Source organism: Zingiber officinale, chromosome 1A (assembly GCF_018446385.1).
Source record: "Zingiber officinale cultivar Zhangliang chromosome 1A, Zo_v1.1, whole genome shotgun sequence".
NCBI lineage: Eukaryota > Viridiplantae > Streptophyta > Magnoliopsida > Zingiberales > Zingiberaceae > Zingiber > Zingiber officinale.
In genome coordinates, this window is record NC_055987.1 from 16,241,154 (window position 1) to 16,253,554 (window position 12,401).

General features: G+C 40.1%; 2 protein-coding genes across 10 annotated transcripts; one reads left to right on the top strand and one right to left on the bottom strand.

Moving 5' to 3' along the window:
- The first annotated feature begins 3,334 nt into the window (after nt 1-3,334).
- Nucleotides 3,335-3,996, top strand: LOC122019840 (histone H4). Its single transcript, XM_042577405.1, has one exon. It carries the CDS (start codon nt 3,386-3,388, stop codon nt 3,695-3,697), a length of 312 nt encoding a protein of 103 aa, XP_042433339.1. The 5' UTR covers nt 3,335-3,385; the 3' UTR covers nt 3,698-3,996.
- A 2,894-nt stretch (nt 3,997-6,890) lies between these two features.
- LOC122019848 (UDP-glycosyltransferase 75B2-like) lies at nt 6,891-11,636 on the bottom strand. Of its 9 annotated transcripts, none has more exons than XR_006122051.1 (6): nt 11,410-11,636; nt 9,927-9,966; nt 9,748-9,830; nt 7,610-7,654; nt 7,244-7,328; nt 6,891-7,149 (listed from the first exon to the last, which is right to left on the bottom strand). XR_006122051.1 is itself a non-coding variant. In XM_042577435.1 (6 exons), the coding sequence occupies exons 2-6, from the start codon at nt 10,366-10,368 to the stop codon at nt 8,857-8,859; spliced, it is 543 nt and encodes a 180-aa protein (XP_042433369.1). In that variant the 5' UTR covers nt 10,369-10,380; nt 11,410-11,636; the 3' UTR covers nt 8,605-8,856. The 9 variants fall into 9 exon arrangements, 5 of the variants coding, with proteins under 5 accessions (XP_042433378.1, XP_042433390.1, XP_042433353.1 ...); XR_006122065.1 differs by having other exon boundaries at nt 9,744-9,830; XR_006122063.1 differs by lacking the exon at nt 7,244-7,328 and adding an exon at nt 10,080-10,380 and having other exon boundaries at nt 9,744-9,830.
- Nucleotides 11,637-12,401: the final 765 nt, after the last annotated feature.

A 12,401-nucleotide genomic window follows, 5' to 3' on the forward strand; every position in this document is an offset into this window, starting at 1 on the left:
AATAGTATAATTGGCTATTACCGCTCGGATGATCAGGGCGTCATCGTGAGGGACTTCAACTCCTTGAAAGTCCATGGGCCCGAAGCTGATCTTGGGTCCGCTCGCCCTTTCCTGGCTGCAGCCGACCGCGTGGATCCTCAGCTGCCTCGCGTGTGCCTTTCTGGCTCTGTTAGAATCTCCGCCGGTTGGGCCCCTGGCGATGATGTTGATCTCTCCCCGAGATGCGTTGCCCCTATTCTCCTCCTCCCGAGCAGAAGGTCGAGGCCGTTCATTTGACGCTTGGTGGTGGGCTCCGTGTTGCTGACGATGATGCCGCTCGGGGGATCTCCGTTCTATCCTTTGAACAGGGCTCCGCTGTCGGTGTTGCCGGTCTGGTGAAGGCGATCGACGATGGTAATTCCTCGGCGCGGGATGAGCGATGGGGGGTTGGCTCCGACAGTCGCGGGTATTGTGAGTGGTCGACTGATGGAGTGAACAAAACATTGGGGTCCATACCTTCCCCCTTGTGCTTGGGTCGATCAACCGCGACTTGCTGAACGGCGTGCGGCCGAGTGTGCTGATGAGGACGGGCGGCTTCCGCTCGCGGTCCTCTGGGTGGTTGGTCACGATGGGCTGCTTCCGCTCGGCTGGAGCTGGTTGGTCGCTCTCGGCTTCTTTTCTTCTCGCCGCCTAGGCTTCCTCCACATTGATGTATTCGTTGGCTTTATGCAGCATGTGGTCGTAGTCCCGGGGCGGCTTCCGGATGAGCGATCGGAAGAAGTCACCATCCACGAGTCCTTGCGTGAACGCGTTCATCATTGTCTCCGAGGTGACCGTTGGAATGTTCATGGCCACCTGGTTGAAGCGCTTGATGTACGCTCGGAGCGGCTCCCTCGCGCCTTGCTTGATGGCAAACAGGCTGACGCTTGTCTTCTGGTGGCGCCTGCTGCTTGCAAAATGATGAAGGAACGTCGTTCGGAATTCCTTGAAGCTTGTGATGGAGCTGTCCAGCAGTCTTCGAAACCATCGATGCGCCGATCCCGAAAGCGTGGTGAGGAACACTCGACACTTCACACCATCTGTGTACTGATGCAGAGTGGCGGTGCTGTCGAATTTACCCAGGTGGTCGTCCGGGTCGGTTGTCCCATTGTACTCCCCGATCGCAGGGGGCACATAATGCCTTGGCAGTGGATCGCGAAGGATGTCATCTGAGAACTACCGGTTGGTCCGCTCGGGAGACGCATCCGACTGGGGCGCCTTTCCTTTTCTGACATCCCGGATGGGTGCTTCGTCCGATGAAGATCCCTTGTCTTGGTTAGCCTGTGCTACCTCCGAGGGCGTCTGAAACAGAGCCTGATGAAAAGGTATTGGGGCGGGCGGCGCTCCCATCTGAAAGGCCGCCGCCCCTTATTCCGCCTCTATGCTCCGCTCGCTCTCGAGGCGCCGCCCCGAGGCCGTCATACCGCCTTCCGCCAGAGTCATGCCCATCGATTTCACCGCCGCTACGGATGAGGCTTCGCAGAGCGCACGTGTTGACGCCCAACTTCCATCTCCTCACTACCAAAGCGCTCCTGCCGTATTTACGCCAATTTGATCCCGTCCGAGCTACCGAGTTGACTACTGGGACGGCACGCCTACTGCCTTCGACCGTGGTAGCCTCCACTAACCCGCATGAAGCAGGCGGAGGAGTTTCCAGAATGCCCTCCACGCCAAGTCAAACGAGAGGCAGAGTAAACGAGGTTATGATGTGTGCATACCGCTGACGTCAGTCCCAGTGGCCTCGGAACGCGTGCATGTTCCCGGCGTACGCTTCAAACTTACTTTAACGAGCCTGCCGTAGTACTCCGCGCCATTCCGCAATCGCCGAGTATATCTCGATGTTTGCGGAAGTTTCACCGTATTTATCTTGTAATGGTTTTACCAATCATTGTCATTTAAGTAGTGTCTCGAGATGATGTTATCCTCGCCTCCTTTGTCTTCTTGCGCCTTGTCTGCTCTGTGGCCGAGCTGCAGGCCGCTTTACAGTATATTACTCTGCTGCTTATACATTTTATCACTCTCCGCCTGCATGCCCTGATGATACCGCCCACTGTTGTTCGGCACCGGCTTTAATACATTCCGCTCGCCTTGGAACCTTTTGCCTCGAGCACGGAATCAATTCCCCTCAGCTCAAGTTGTCTTCATTCGGTCCCGGCATTCCAAGCAGTCGGCCCCGCAATGCCTCACGACAGGCCTCAGCTTCTCCTGGCCTACCATCTCCCAAGTTGACCTCCCGACTTTCCCATCTTCACAACGCCTTCATGTATCGTTGACCTTCCGTCAACGAGGGTCCCTCGTTCTTGTCACCGAATCAGTTAGGTTAAAAGGTCTATAATGATGAGATAGATCGAGATCAATAAATAATAATATGAGCCATCTAAAAGATTAAATTTTTATTGTGAACCAACTCTAAGTCAAAGAGCACAAAGTCGTTCAAGATAGGAATACAAATTATCTTTGAAGAAGAGGTTGAAGAGTTAAAAGAGAGAGAAATCTTTGGGCAAATTAAAGAAGTGAGGGCCAAGAAATGAGTTTGTGGGCGATATGATATAGATGATCTAGAGGTGAAATCCTGAGTTGTTGGAGCTGTGGAAAATTCGGATAAGTGTACTATATTTATTTAGAAAAATGATACGTCCAAAAGAAAGAATCTTAATAAAATGTTTAAGACATATGAAATGATAGAGCTAAGAAAAATAAAATGATGAATTATAAATTTATATGTTTATCATTGAATATTTCATTAAAATTTTTCTTTAAACATATCATAACTCATTTATTTATTAGTTAGTATTAGATATTGAAATCTTCATACGAATTAATCTTGGGAATAATGAATTCAGTCATACGAAATTTTTTTATTAGTTATCACGATAATTTCAGAAATATTCATAACGGAAGTCTAAATTTATTATTATACTAGAGAAAAATATGTTATAATAAGTCTAACAGAAAATCAAATCATAAATATTTAAAAGACTATATATAAATGAGGTAGCCCGCGGCTACGATAAATGCTAACTTACAGATGATCTGAAGATCTGAACCAACAGATGGACCGAACCAAGTAACCATGTACAATTCGCGCCAATTGGAACGCGCCAATTCGCGGATTTTGCTTTTCGTAAAGTCCGCGTATAGCGGGCGCCACGATGGATCGTCGATCCGCTCACTATCGTTTCCACCAATGAACATCAGAAGTGACTAATCGAACGGACAGAAAACAAATTAGTCTCGTCCCACGGATCGCCTTCCATCCAACAGTCCAGTTTGCGTTCGTCGTTATATATGCAAACCGATGCAGACCATCCGACACGCGTTCCGCATCCTTGTCCCAAATCGATTACAACTCAGAATCAGATCGATTATGTCGGGCCGCGGGAAGGGAGGCAAAGGGTTGGGGAAGGGCGGCGCCAAGCGCCACCGCAAGGTCCTCCGCGATAACATCCAGGGCATCACCAAGCCCGCCATCCGCCGCCTGGCGAGGAGGGGCGGCGTCAAGCGCATCTCCGGCCTCATCTACGAGGAGACCCGCGGTGTCCTTAAGATTTTTCTCGAGAACGTCATCCGTGACGCCGTCACCTATACTGAGCATGCCCGCCGCAAAACTGTCACTGCCATGGATGTCGTCTACGCCCTCAAGCGCCAAGGCCGCACTCTCTACGGCTTCGGCGGCTAAACGTCAATATGGCATAAAGGTAGTGCCTGATAGAATTGTAATCACAATCTGTCAGTGTTAGATACAAAATATTGAATATTGCCGTTGCTGAACTTCATCACATTGCCTCCTGTGGAAATCCAAGCATTTGTGTCACCTTATCCCATCATGCAGATGCGCCCCTACACCCCTACTGTGTTCAAGTGGCGAACATAGGGTTACGAATTGGAGGTGGCAATGTATTTTCTTTTATTATGTTTCTTTTTTGGTAATGCATGTATCAGTTCATCGTATTAATCGAGAGCAGATCTTTTGAATTATTTTTTTGTGGTATAAAGGATGGATCATTCATATTTGTGATCGGATCTTGGTTGTGATTTAGTTGTAATTGGTTGTGATTTTTTTTGGATTTATTGTCTTCATTAGATTATAGTTTGATTTGGAGTAGATGGTTGGATGTTGTTTGGAGGATATTGGTGATGGATAGTGTTTAGGTTGTTAGGCGTTGAGTGAGGATCTCTTCTGGGTGGCTTTTGGTTGTGTTTTGAATCAAATTATAGTTTGATGGGATTATGAATTTAGAAAGACATCGTAATTAATTATGATCGGGTTATAATTACAATTCTCTTGATCACAAAAAATGATTTAGGAGATCTTAGTTTGTAATAATCGAGGATGTGATTGATCCGGTCTCAAAATAAAATTTCTTATAGATTATCATGTAAATTTAAGATGAGTTTTAGTGGATGTTTTAGGAGTGCGATATCTTCATTGTTTTAGTTTGTATTAATCGAGGATGTGATTAGAACCGTCAATTTGGGTTGGGCCCGTCGGTTGGCCTGTCCCACCAAACAATTTACGCGGGTTGGGTTGGAATTTTATCAACCCAAGTCCGCCGTGGGCCGACCCGCCTAGGCCCGTGACCCGCGCGATTTTAAAATAAAAATAGTACTTTTCATCCAACATAAGTACACGTTTGTGTTTATTTATATTTAAAATACATGTTTATGTATACATTTAATTGTAGAAAACTTTTTCGAAGTAAAATGTTGAAGATATGAAATATTTTTTAATTTTTTTTAAAAAAATTTCCCAACCCGCCAAGTTGGCGGGTTGGCCCGCCCCGCCCCGCTAAATGGTTAACCCGCCACGGGCCGACCCGTCCTGCCACGGGTTAACCCGTTTGACAGCTCTAGATGTGATTGATCCGGTCTCAAAATAAAATTTCTTATAGATTATCATGTAAATTTAAGATGAGTTTTAGTGGATGTTTTAGGAGTAGGATATCTTCATTGTTTAAATCTATCTTTAGATGAGGGAAGAGTTTCATTAATGGGATGGGGATTAAGTCTATGTTTAGATGAGGGAAGAGTTTCATTAATGGGATGGGGACGAAGGATAATTTATTTATATTTTAAATAGGGGTAAGAAAATAAGAGATAAGGAAGGTTAAAATTTTCCTGTCTCTCTCATTATTATTATTATTTTTTTTTTTTTGCCTCTTCATTTCTAAACAAAATTAAGTCTCTTTCGGATGGTTTATAGATAAGTTATTAGTTACTATTAACTTAAATTTTTTGGCAATTTATTAAAGGGTGCAGGTAGAGATTCAAATGGTGTATGTATAGATTTAAATTTATTAAAACGGGTAGTTACTTTGATATTTATTAAAGAACATATGTTTTTAAATGTATTTTCTATTTTATCTTTTGGATAAATTTGATTTTCTTTTGTTTCTATTTTTTTCTATTTATTTTTTCCTATGCATAAAATGAATCTAATTCTACTTTTATATTCTTTCCTTTTTTTTTTTTTTTTTTCCATGTGTATATACATAATATGGGTTTGATTTATAAATTATATCACGCCCATAATGTTTATAGTTTAGTTAATTTTTTGATAATATTAAAATATATTTGGAGAAATTGAAATAGATGATATATTTGAATTTTTTTGTAATCTCATAAATTAACAGAGATTGATTAATTATTTATTTCAATTTCTATAGAGGTGTAAAATTTTAATAATGATGAATTGACAAAAAATTTCATACATGAACTTGATATGAATTATATCAGGCCCAACGTATGTGGATTATTTTGCTGATTATTTTTATTATATTTTAATATCTTTTAGAAGTTGAAATAAATAATAAATAGTATATTTGAATTCCTTATAACATCATAAATCCATAGAAATTAAAATAGGTGTAATTGAAGCTCTTTAAATCCATTAATGAGTTTTGATTGAAATTCACTGATTGATCTAGAGAACTCAAATTTTGCTATTTCAGGTCCTGTGTGTTGGGTTTTTCGGGCCGCAAAAATCACTTTTCGCGTCGCGGAAATCCCGAATCACCCTTGCCACTGGATCTCGTGCGAAGGATAGATTTCAAAAATATGAGTACGAGTTTCAAACTATGATCTATATAGATCTACAAAGGAAAAATATTTTATACCTTTGAAGCGTGCCCTCGCAAATCCCGCTCGTCCGACGGTACGCCGGATCTCGAAGTTGTCAACGTAGACAACTCTCTAGTAATATCCACACGAACAAGAAGTGTTCTCTAACACTCAAGGATGGAGAAGAGAGCACCACAAGTGTGCTAGCACTCTCTAGGGCTCTCGGGTAGGATTGGAAGAAGAAGAAAAAGGAACTAAGAGTATGCTCCCTCTTTGCCTTTTCATTGTATTCCTTTGAAACCCACGACCAAGCACTACAAGAAAAAAGCTAATAGACAACGCTTTTAAAGCGTTGTCTTTTTGCCTGAAAAAGCGTTGTTAAAAGCACTGTTGTAAAAAGTCTGCTCAACGACAACGCTTTTAAAACGTTGTCGTTTGTATCAAAGACAACGCTTTTGCAATGCTTTAAAAGCGTTGTCGTTTTATGCAGAGTCGACGTTTTACAACGCTTTTAAAGCGTTGTTTTTGGTAGAAAAGATAACGCTTTTGCAACGCTTTAAAAGCGTAGTTATATTTTGCAAAGACAACACTATTACAACGCTTTAAAAGCGTTGTCGTTTTAAAGAAAATAATAAAAAAAATTATTTAAAAATAATTATTTTTATATTTACGAAACTATTATTTTTCTTTTACCATGTCTAGATTCGAATTTTACATATAATCAACTCGGTTAATGATTTCAAACTCATAAAAATAATAGAAATCTGGCGTTGAAGTAATATTAATAATTAATTACATGAAAAGCTAGTAAATATCAAAATTTACACTAATTCTATTTCAAAGTATATAGTGATATTCACATATAAAATAAAAGAGCACAAAAAATCTATTTTGAACAGCTACAATCTGTTTAGCCAACAATCTGTTTACTGAATATTGAATACTGAAGTAGCCAACAATCTGTTTACTCAAAATAGTACAGTAGTTACTGAATCCATACGCTTAGTGTACTGATCAATTACTGAATCCAGACGCTCCTTAGTCTACTGATCTCGACTGTCCTGTATCCACCTACAAAAGAAACAAAACAAAACAATCATTACTGATGAGCATATATGAGCATTACTGATATGCCATATAAGTTAATAAAACTTGAACATGCAACCTGTTTTCTTACAGTAGCCATATAAGTTAATAAAACAATCATTACATAGCCAACAATCTGTTTTCTTAAAACTTGAACATGCAACCTGCAAAATAAGTTAATAAATAAATATGGACTACACAACCTATTTTCTAAAGCTTACTAATTCCAGAGAATTGATATCTATTTCCAAACTAGATGAAGTTGAATAAAATTGCAAACGAAGAACTCATAACGAATAAGCATTACAAAAATGAAAAAGTATACAAATCAACTTATTTTCACTTTAAGTGATAAGTGAAATTATTCCAAACAATGTTAGAACTTATCTATAATACTACTAAATAAAATCTTATATTGGGATGAATGTGATCATTCAGTACTCACATTTTCTATCCATGCCATCTCTACCATGTAGTTTGAGCATTTCTCCTGTGAATGAAAATTGAGGAATAAGATTGAATGACAACTTAGAAAGGTCAATGAGAAAGTGAATAAGGAAACAAGTAATCATTATTTACATTTAACACATCAACTGCATACAGAACTTAGAAACTATCTTTTTTCCATACATCCCTCCAGGACTCCTATATAGATAGATAGTGCAAAGAATGGATGAAAGGCACATACACAATAGGAATACGACTGTAAATATGTGGAGCAAGCACTAATTCATGAAAAGAAACTGAACACTAAAAGAACATATATATATTTTTTCACCACTGGAATACGACTGCTCGGTGGTTCTGCGGTCGTCAACGCACTCACTGGCATGAATATCTATGCTGCGAGCTTTCTCATCCCTCTTGGAGTGATTGTTTATACATTAGCAGGAGGGTTGAAGGCTACCTTCTTGGCCAGTTACATTCACTCTGTCGTTGGTAATTAATCTAGTTAAGCAAGATCATGTTCATCATTATCAATCCATCATTTTTTTCCCACTGCCTTCTTTAATAAAATGTGTCCCACAAAACTCTTGTTGTCCACTTAACTTCTATCAGAAAATGCATACATAAACCTCTTTGTAGGATTCAGTGTCGCTTGGAAGAATATCTATGAAACACATAAAAGGCAAACACAAGTGGCTTCAATGCTTATCAGAACGTTGGTAGGAAAAAGAAAAAAGCATTATGCAATGTGCATATTTGTAACTCAATTCTCCTTATATCTCATCTCTGCATTTCACTACATGTCATGACTCTACGAGATGTTCTTTAAGTGAAGTAAATTATGTTGTTGGCCCTAATCGAAGATGTAACTAAACCTACTACAATAACTTAATCTAAGTGAGATCATGATCATGCCCTAATTGAAGTGAGAGCATGATCGCCGCCGCCTGGCTTGAGATCATCCCCTTCATGATCATCTTCTCTCAACTGTCAATTTTCTTGAATTAAATCAGCTTGTAAAGAATCAAAAGACTAGATAGCTAGCACTAGAATCCAGCAAGCATGCAGATCTACTGATCACATGCATCCACAATACGATCCAAACCTGAAAACCAAACAAACAAAAGTTTTTTTTGTTGCAAAGCCTAATTGTTATATGTATGTATATATATATACATACATATATTGAACCCGTTGAGAAGGCCCAGAAATTAAGAATAAAAAGCTTGAGAATACTACCAAAAGCTAACTGATATCAGAGACCAAAACACCTCCAAAATTCAGCAATTCAGATGGACAACAGCTAAAGGTTGAACCGTTGAAATGATCAAGAAAAGCAGCTGTGCAGTGTTGCTGGGGAAGAGAGAGAGAGAGAGAGAGAGAGAGAGACAGACAGAAGTGGATGAGGGAAGCAAGTGAATGTTGCAATCCTCCACCATTCAATACATACCCACAATGTACAGAACCAACTCTGACGTCGCACTTGCCGTCTTTTCCCCCAATTTTTTTCCCCTTCTCCTGGCAATTTATCCCGGAATTCTTACCTCCTGAGTATAAAAAAAATCCTTTCAATTGCATACTCTATATTTACTGTCTACCCGTGATAAAATCAATATATTATCACACGCTCCAGCCATAGCCGAGTTGATCATCACGATAAATTTATAGAAATGAATAAAGGTCAATTTCGGTTTTCTGATTTAACCCGGGGATACCTTTCACAGAAAAAAAAAAAATTATCGCTGCACGCCACAATCCTTGAGTTCTGTGGAGAAGATTCCTCTAAAAGTACATGTCTTACTTTTCTTTCCATGCAGTCTGGCCTTGAGTTACTATATATGCAATACGGATTGTTGAAGTGTTCTAACTACCCTAAGGACCACCTTCTCTAAAGGGTCATCTTTGGCTATGAATTAATCTCTGAAAAAACAACATAGAGATCCAAGCATTCTCCAATAGAAATGCTTCTGAGAAAGGTTTTCAAAACTCTTATAGAGAATGCCAACATTGTGAATCAAATAAGATTGAAAAAATAGTCATTCTAAGCTTTTCAAATGGAGAACAATCACCCTTAATGAAAATTTTAAGAGTTCAGCATAATCTAACAAATATGAAGGGGTGAGGGAACGCACCTACTCATAAATATGATCTTGTATACATTCTGCCAACTCCGATCGCACCTCATCAATTTCTTCTCGAGAATACTCTGCTTGTGTGAACTGTGAACATTAATGAGGAAAAAAAATCAACATTGACTTTGCATATTTTAAATAGTTTATTTCAAATAATTTGAGACATAAGCAAGTAAACATTACTATAGATGGTAGTGAATCTGTCCACCTTTAGCTCTATAGTCTGTGCCATTGAAACATACATTAGCATGAGTTCTATGAATAAGAATATGATTCTATATCCTCAAAGTCCTGAAAACTTTAGGAAATCATATCTTACACACTAGTATTAATTACCTCCATACAAACTCCTAGGTTGCAATAAGCAGAGGATGATTCTGTGTGTGCGAGAAGCGAATAATCACATGAAAACAAAGGGAACCAGTAAAACTATTATGAGATTAGTGTTGGTTATATAGTGTGCAGGCAAAGTTGTTCCCATTGATTCCAGGAGTTCAGCAAGGGAATGAGAGCATCTTTGTTTGTTGCTTTTCTAAAGGAAAGCATACCTAGGAACAAGGCAACGAAAGGATCGAGGCCATTGACGAGTCCAAGCTGGCTTTTGGGATCTTTGAGCCACAAACATGGCCAGGAATGTCTGAAATTTGCAGCAGGCAGTGACGGTAAGAAAGAAAGGGAAAGATAAAGCGGCAAAAGGAAAAGAAGAGAGATCATCTCTGGCATGCAATTAGACCACGATGCAAGTTTGGTATTGATTTTGCCTGGAGATTGCTTGAGTTGGACAAGGATGATTATGCACTAGCACTCCAAGTTAAGAATCAACTTGATTGATCAAGGCATTTGGAGATCTGAAAAAGAATGGCTTCTCACTGACAAGAAAATCATCATGTTGTCTTCGTTGCTAAAAGGGAAGAAAAGATCTGAGAGGGACCAGTAGGATCTCCTTCAGAGCATTCTTGAGCAAGATTCAATCAAATACTGAACATGTCAATGTCGTTTTATATCTACTTTTCTGAGACATATAGATTAATCAATTTATATTATTGATTTGGGACTCGAATACAATGGCAAGAAAAAGGACAACAACAAGGAAAAAGAAACAAGACCAAAGAAGGGAGCTTGAGAAAGATCTCAAAATTTCACAAAAGGTCTCAAATTCTCACAAGTACGGAGTGCCATCACTATCCTCCAGAAGAACAACCGGCAGCTCAGGGTTGTACTCCTCGTGGGAGGGAGAGTACGGAGGATGCGACTCCAATGGTTCCACAACGCCAGACATAGGAATCGAAGAACCCCTTTCCTCGACGGTGGTGGTAGGAGACGACCAGGGCAACGAGTTGAGTGAGAGATCAGACCCTAGATCGAGACTGCGAGAAGGCGAAGAACGAGGCAGACCCAAATAGAGGTTCAGATCCATCCTCCCGCAACCACAAAAAAAAAACATCCCGGTAAAATTTGCGGCCAGCCAAACAAAAAAGTTCAAATCTTGGCCCTCCGGAACTAATCTAGGGTTAAGGTTCCACATTGGTCGACGATTCTATCCTAAAATGAACGATCTGCGCGTATTGTGTCAAGATCAAAATGTGAATCGAAGACAGATTTCCACGGCGAAGAAGAAAACGCGATCGCATAACATGAAAGCGAGCTTGGATTAGGGAAGACTCACCAAGATTTGGGGGCGGAGTGGCGACGACTTGGTATTCGTACAGTGCTGCCTCCGTCATTGAGTTCCAGCCGCAGTGGCTCACGAAGCCTCCCACCGCCCGGTGCCGCAGGATCACCACCATCCCCCTGTCCTTGATTTTAAGAAGCAGTGCCAAAGAGGGGTTTACCGAGGAGTTGGATGGAGAAAGCCGCGTGAGACGAGGAGTTGGGAGAAGAGTGGATAAAAAATGATTGGAAGATAGGAGTCCGGTTTTCTACTCCTTATCTAGATCTAACGGTTTGTATTAATCAAGATTTAGATCTAACGGTTTGTATTAATTAAGATTTAGATGAGATTTTAAACATAGACAATACTTTTTATAAAACGTTGTCGTAGACACTAAAAATCAGTCTAATAGACAATGCTTTTTACGAAGCGTTGTCTTTGACCCGTAAAAATCACTAATAGACAACGATTTTTAGAAAAGCGATGTCTATTAATAAGAAAATAATGAAATAGACAACGCTTTTCACTAAAAGCTTTTATAAAAAGCGTTGTCGTTTAAGTGTTGTAGAATCCCAATTTTCTTGTAGTGAAGAGAAGAGAAGGAGCAAGAAGAGAGCTTAGGAGGAGGAAGATCACTTGAATGAGAGTTACACTTGCAAAATGAAACTCTTTTCATCTAATTAAGTGGTTTGTAACCTCCGTGGGATACCAAGAGTCACAACTCTTGGTAACTCCCATGAGGTGACACTTCACTTAAGTAACCATGATGATGTGGAGCATCATCATTGGTCCACTTAATGCCAACTCACCAATGAGGTGGCATAAAGTCAAGTCAAACTTGACTCTTCATCTTCCTCTCAAACTTGACTTAATCTCTCTCATGGTTGATCTAATCCAACTATTTAATTCAAGACAATTTAATATAATGAATCTAATTCATTTAATTAAATTGATTCAATGAGTCATAATCTAAATTAGACTCATTGAACACATGAATCAACTTGAGT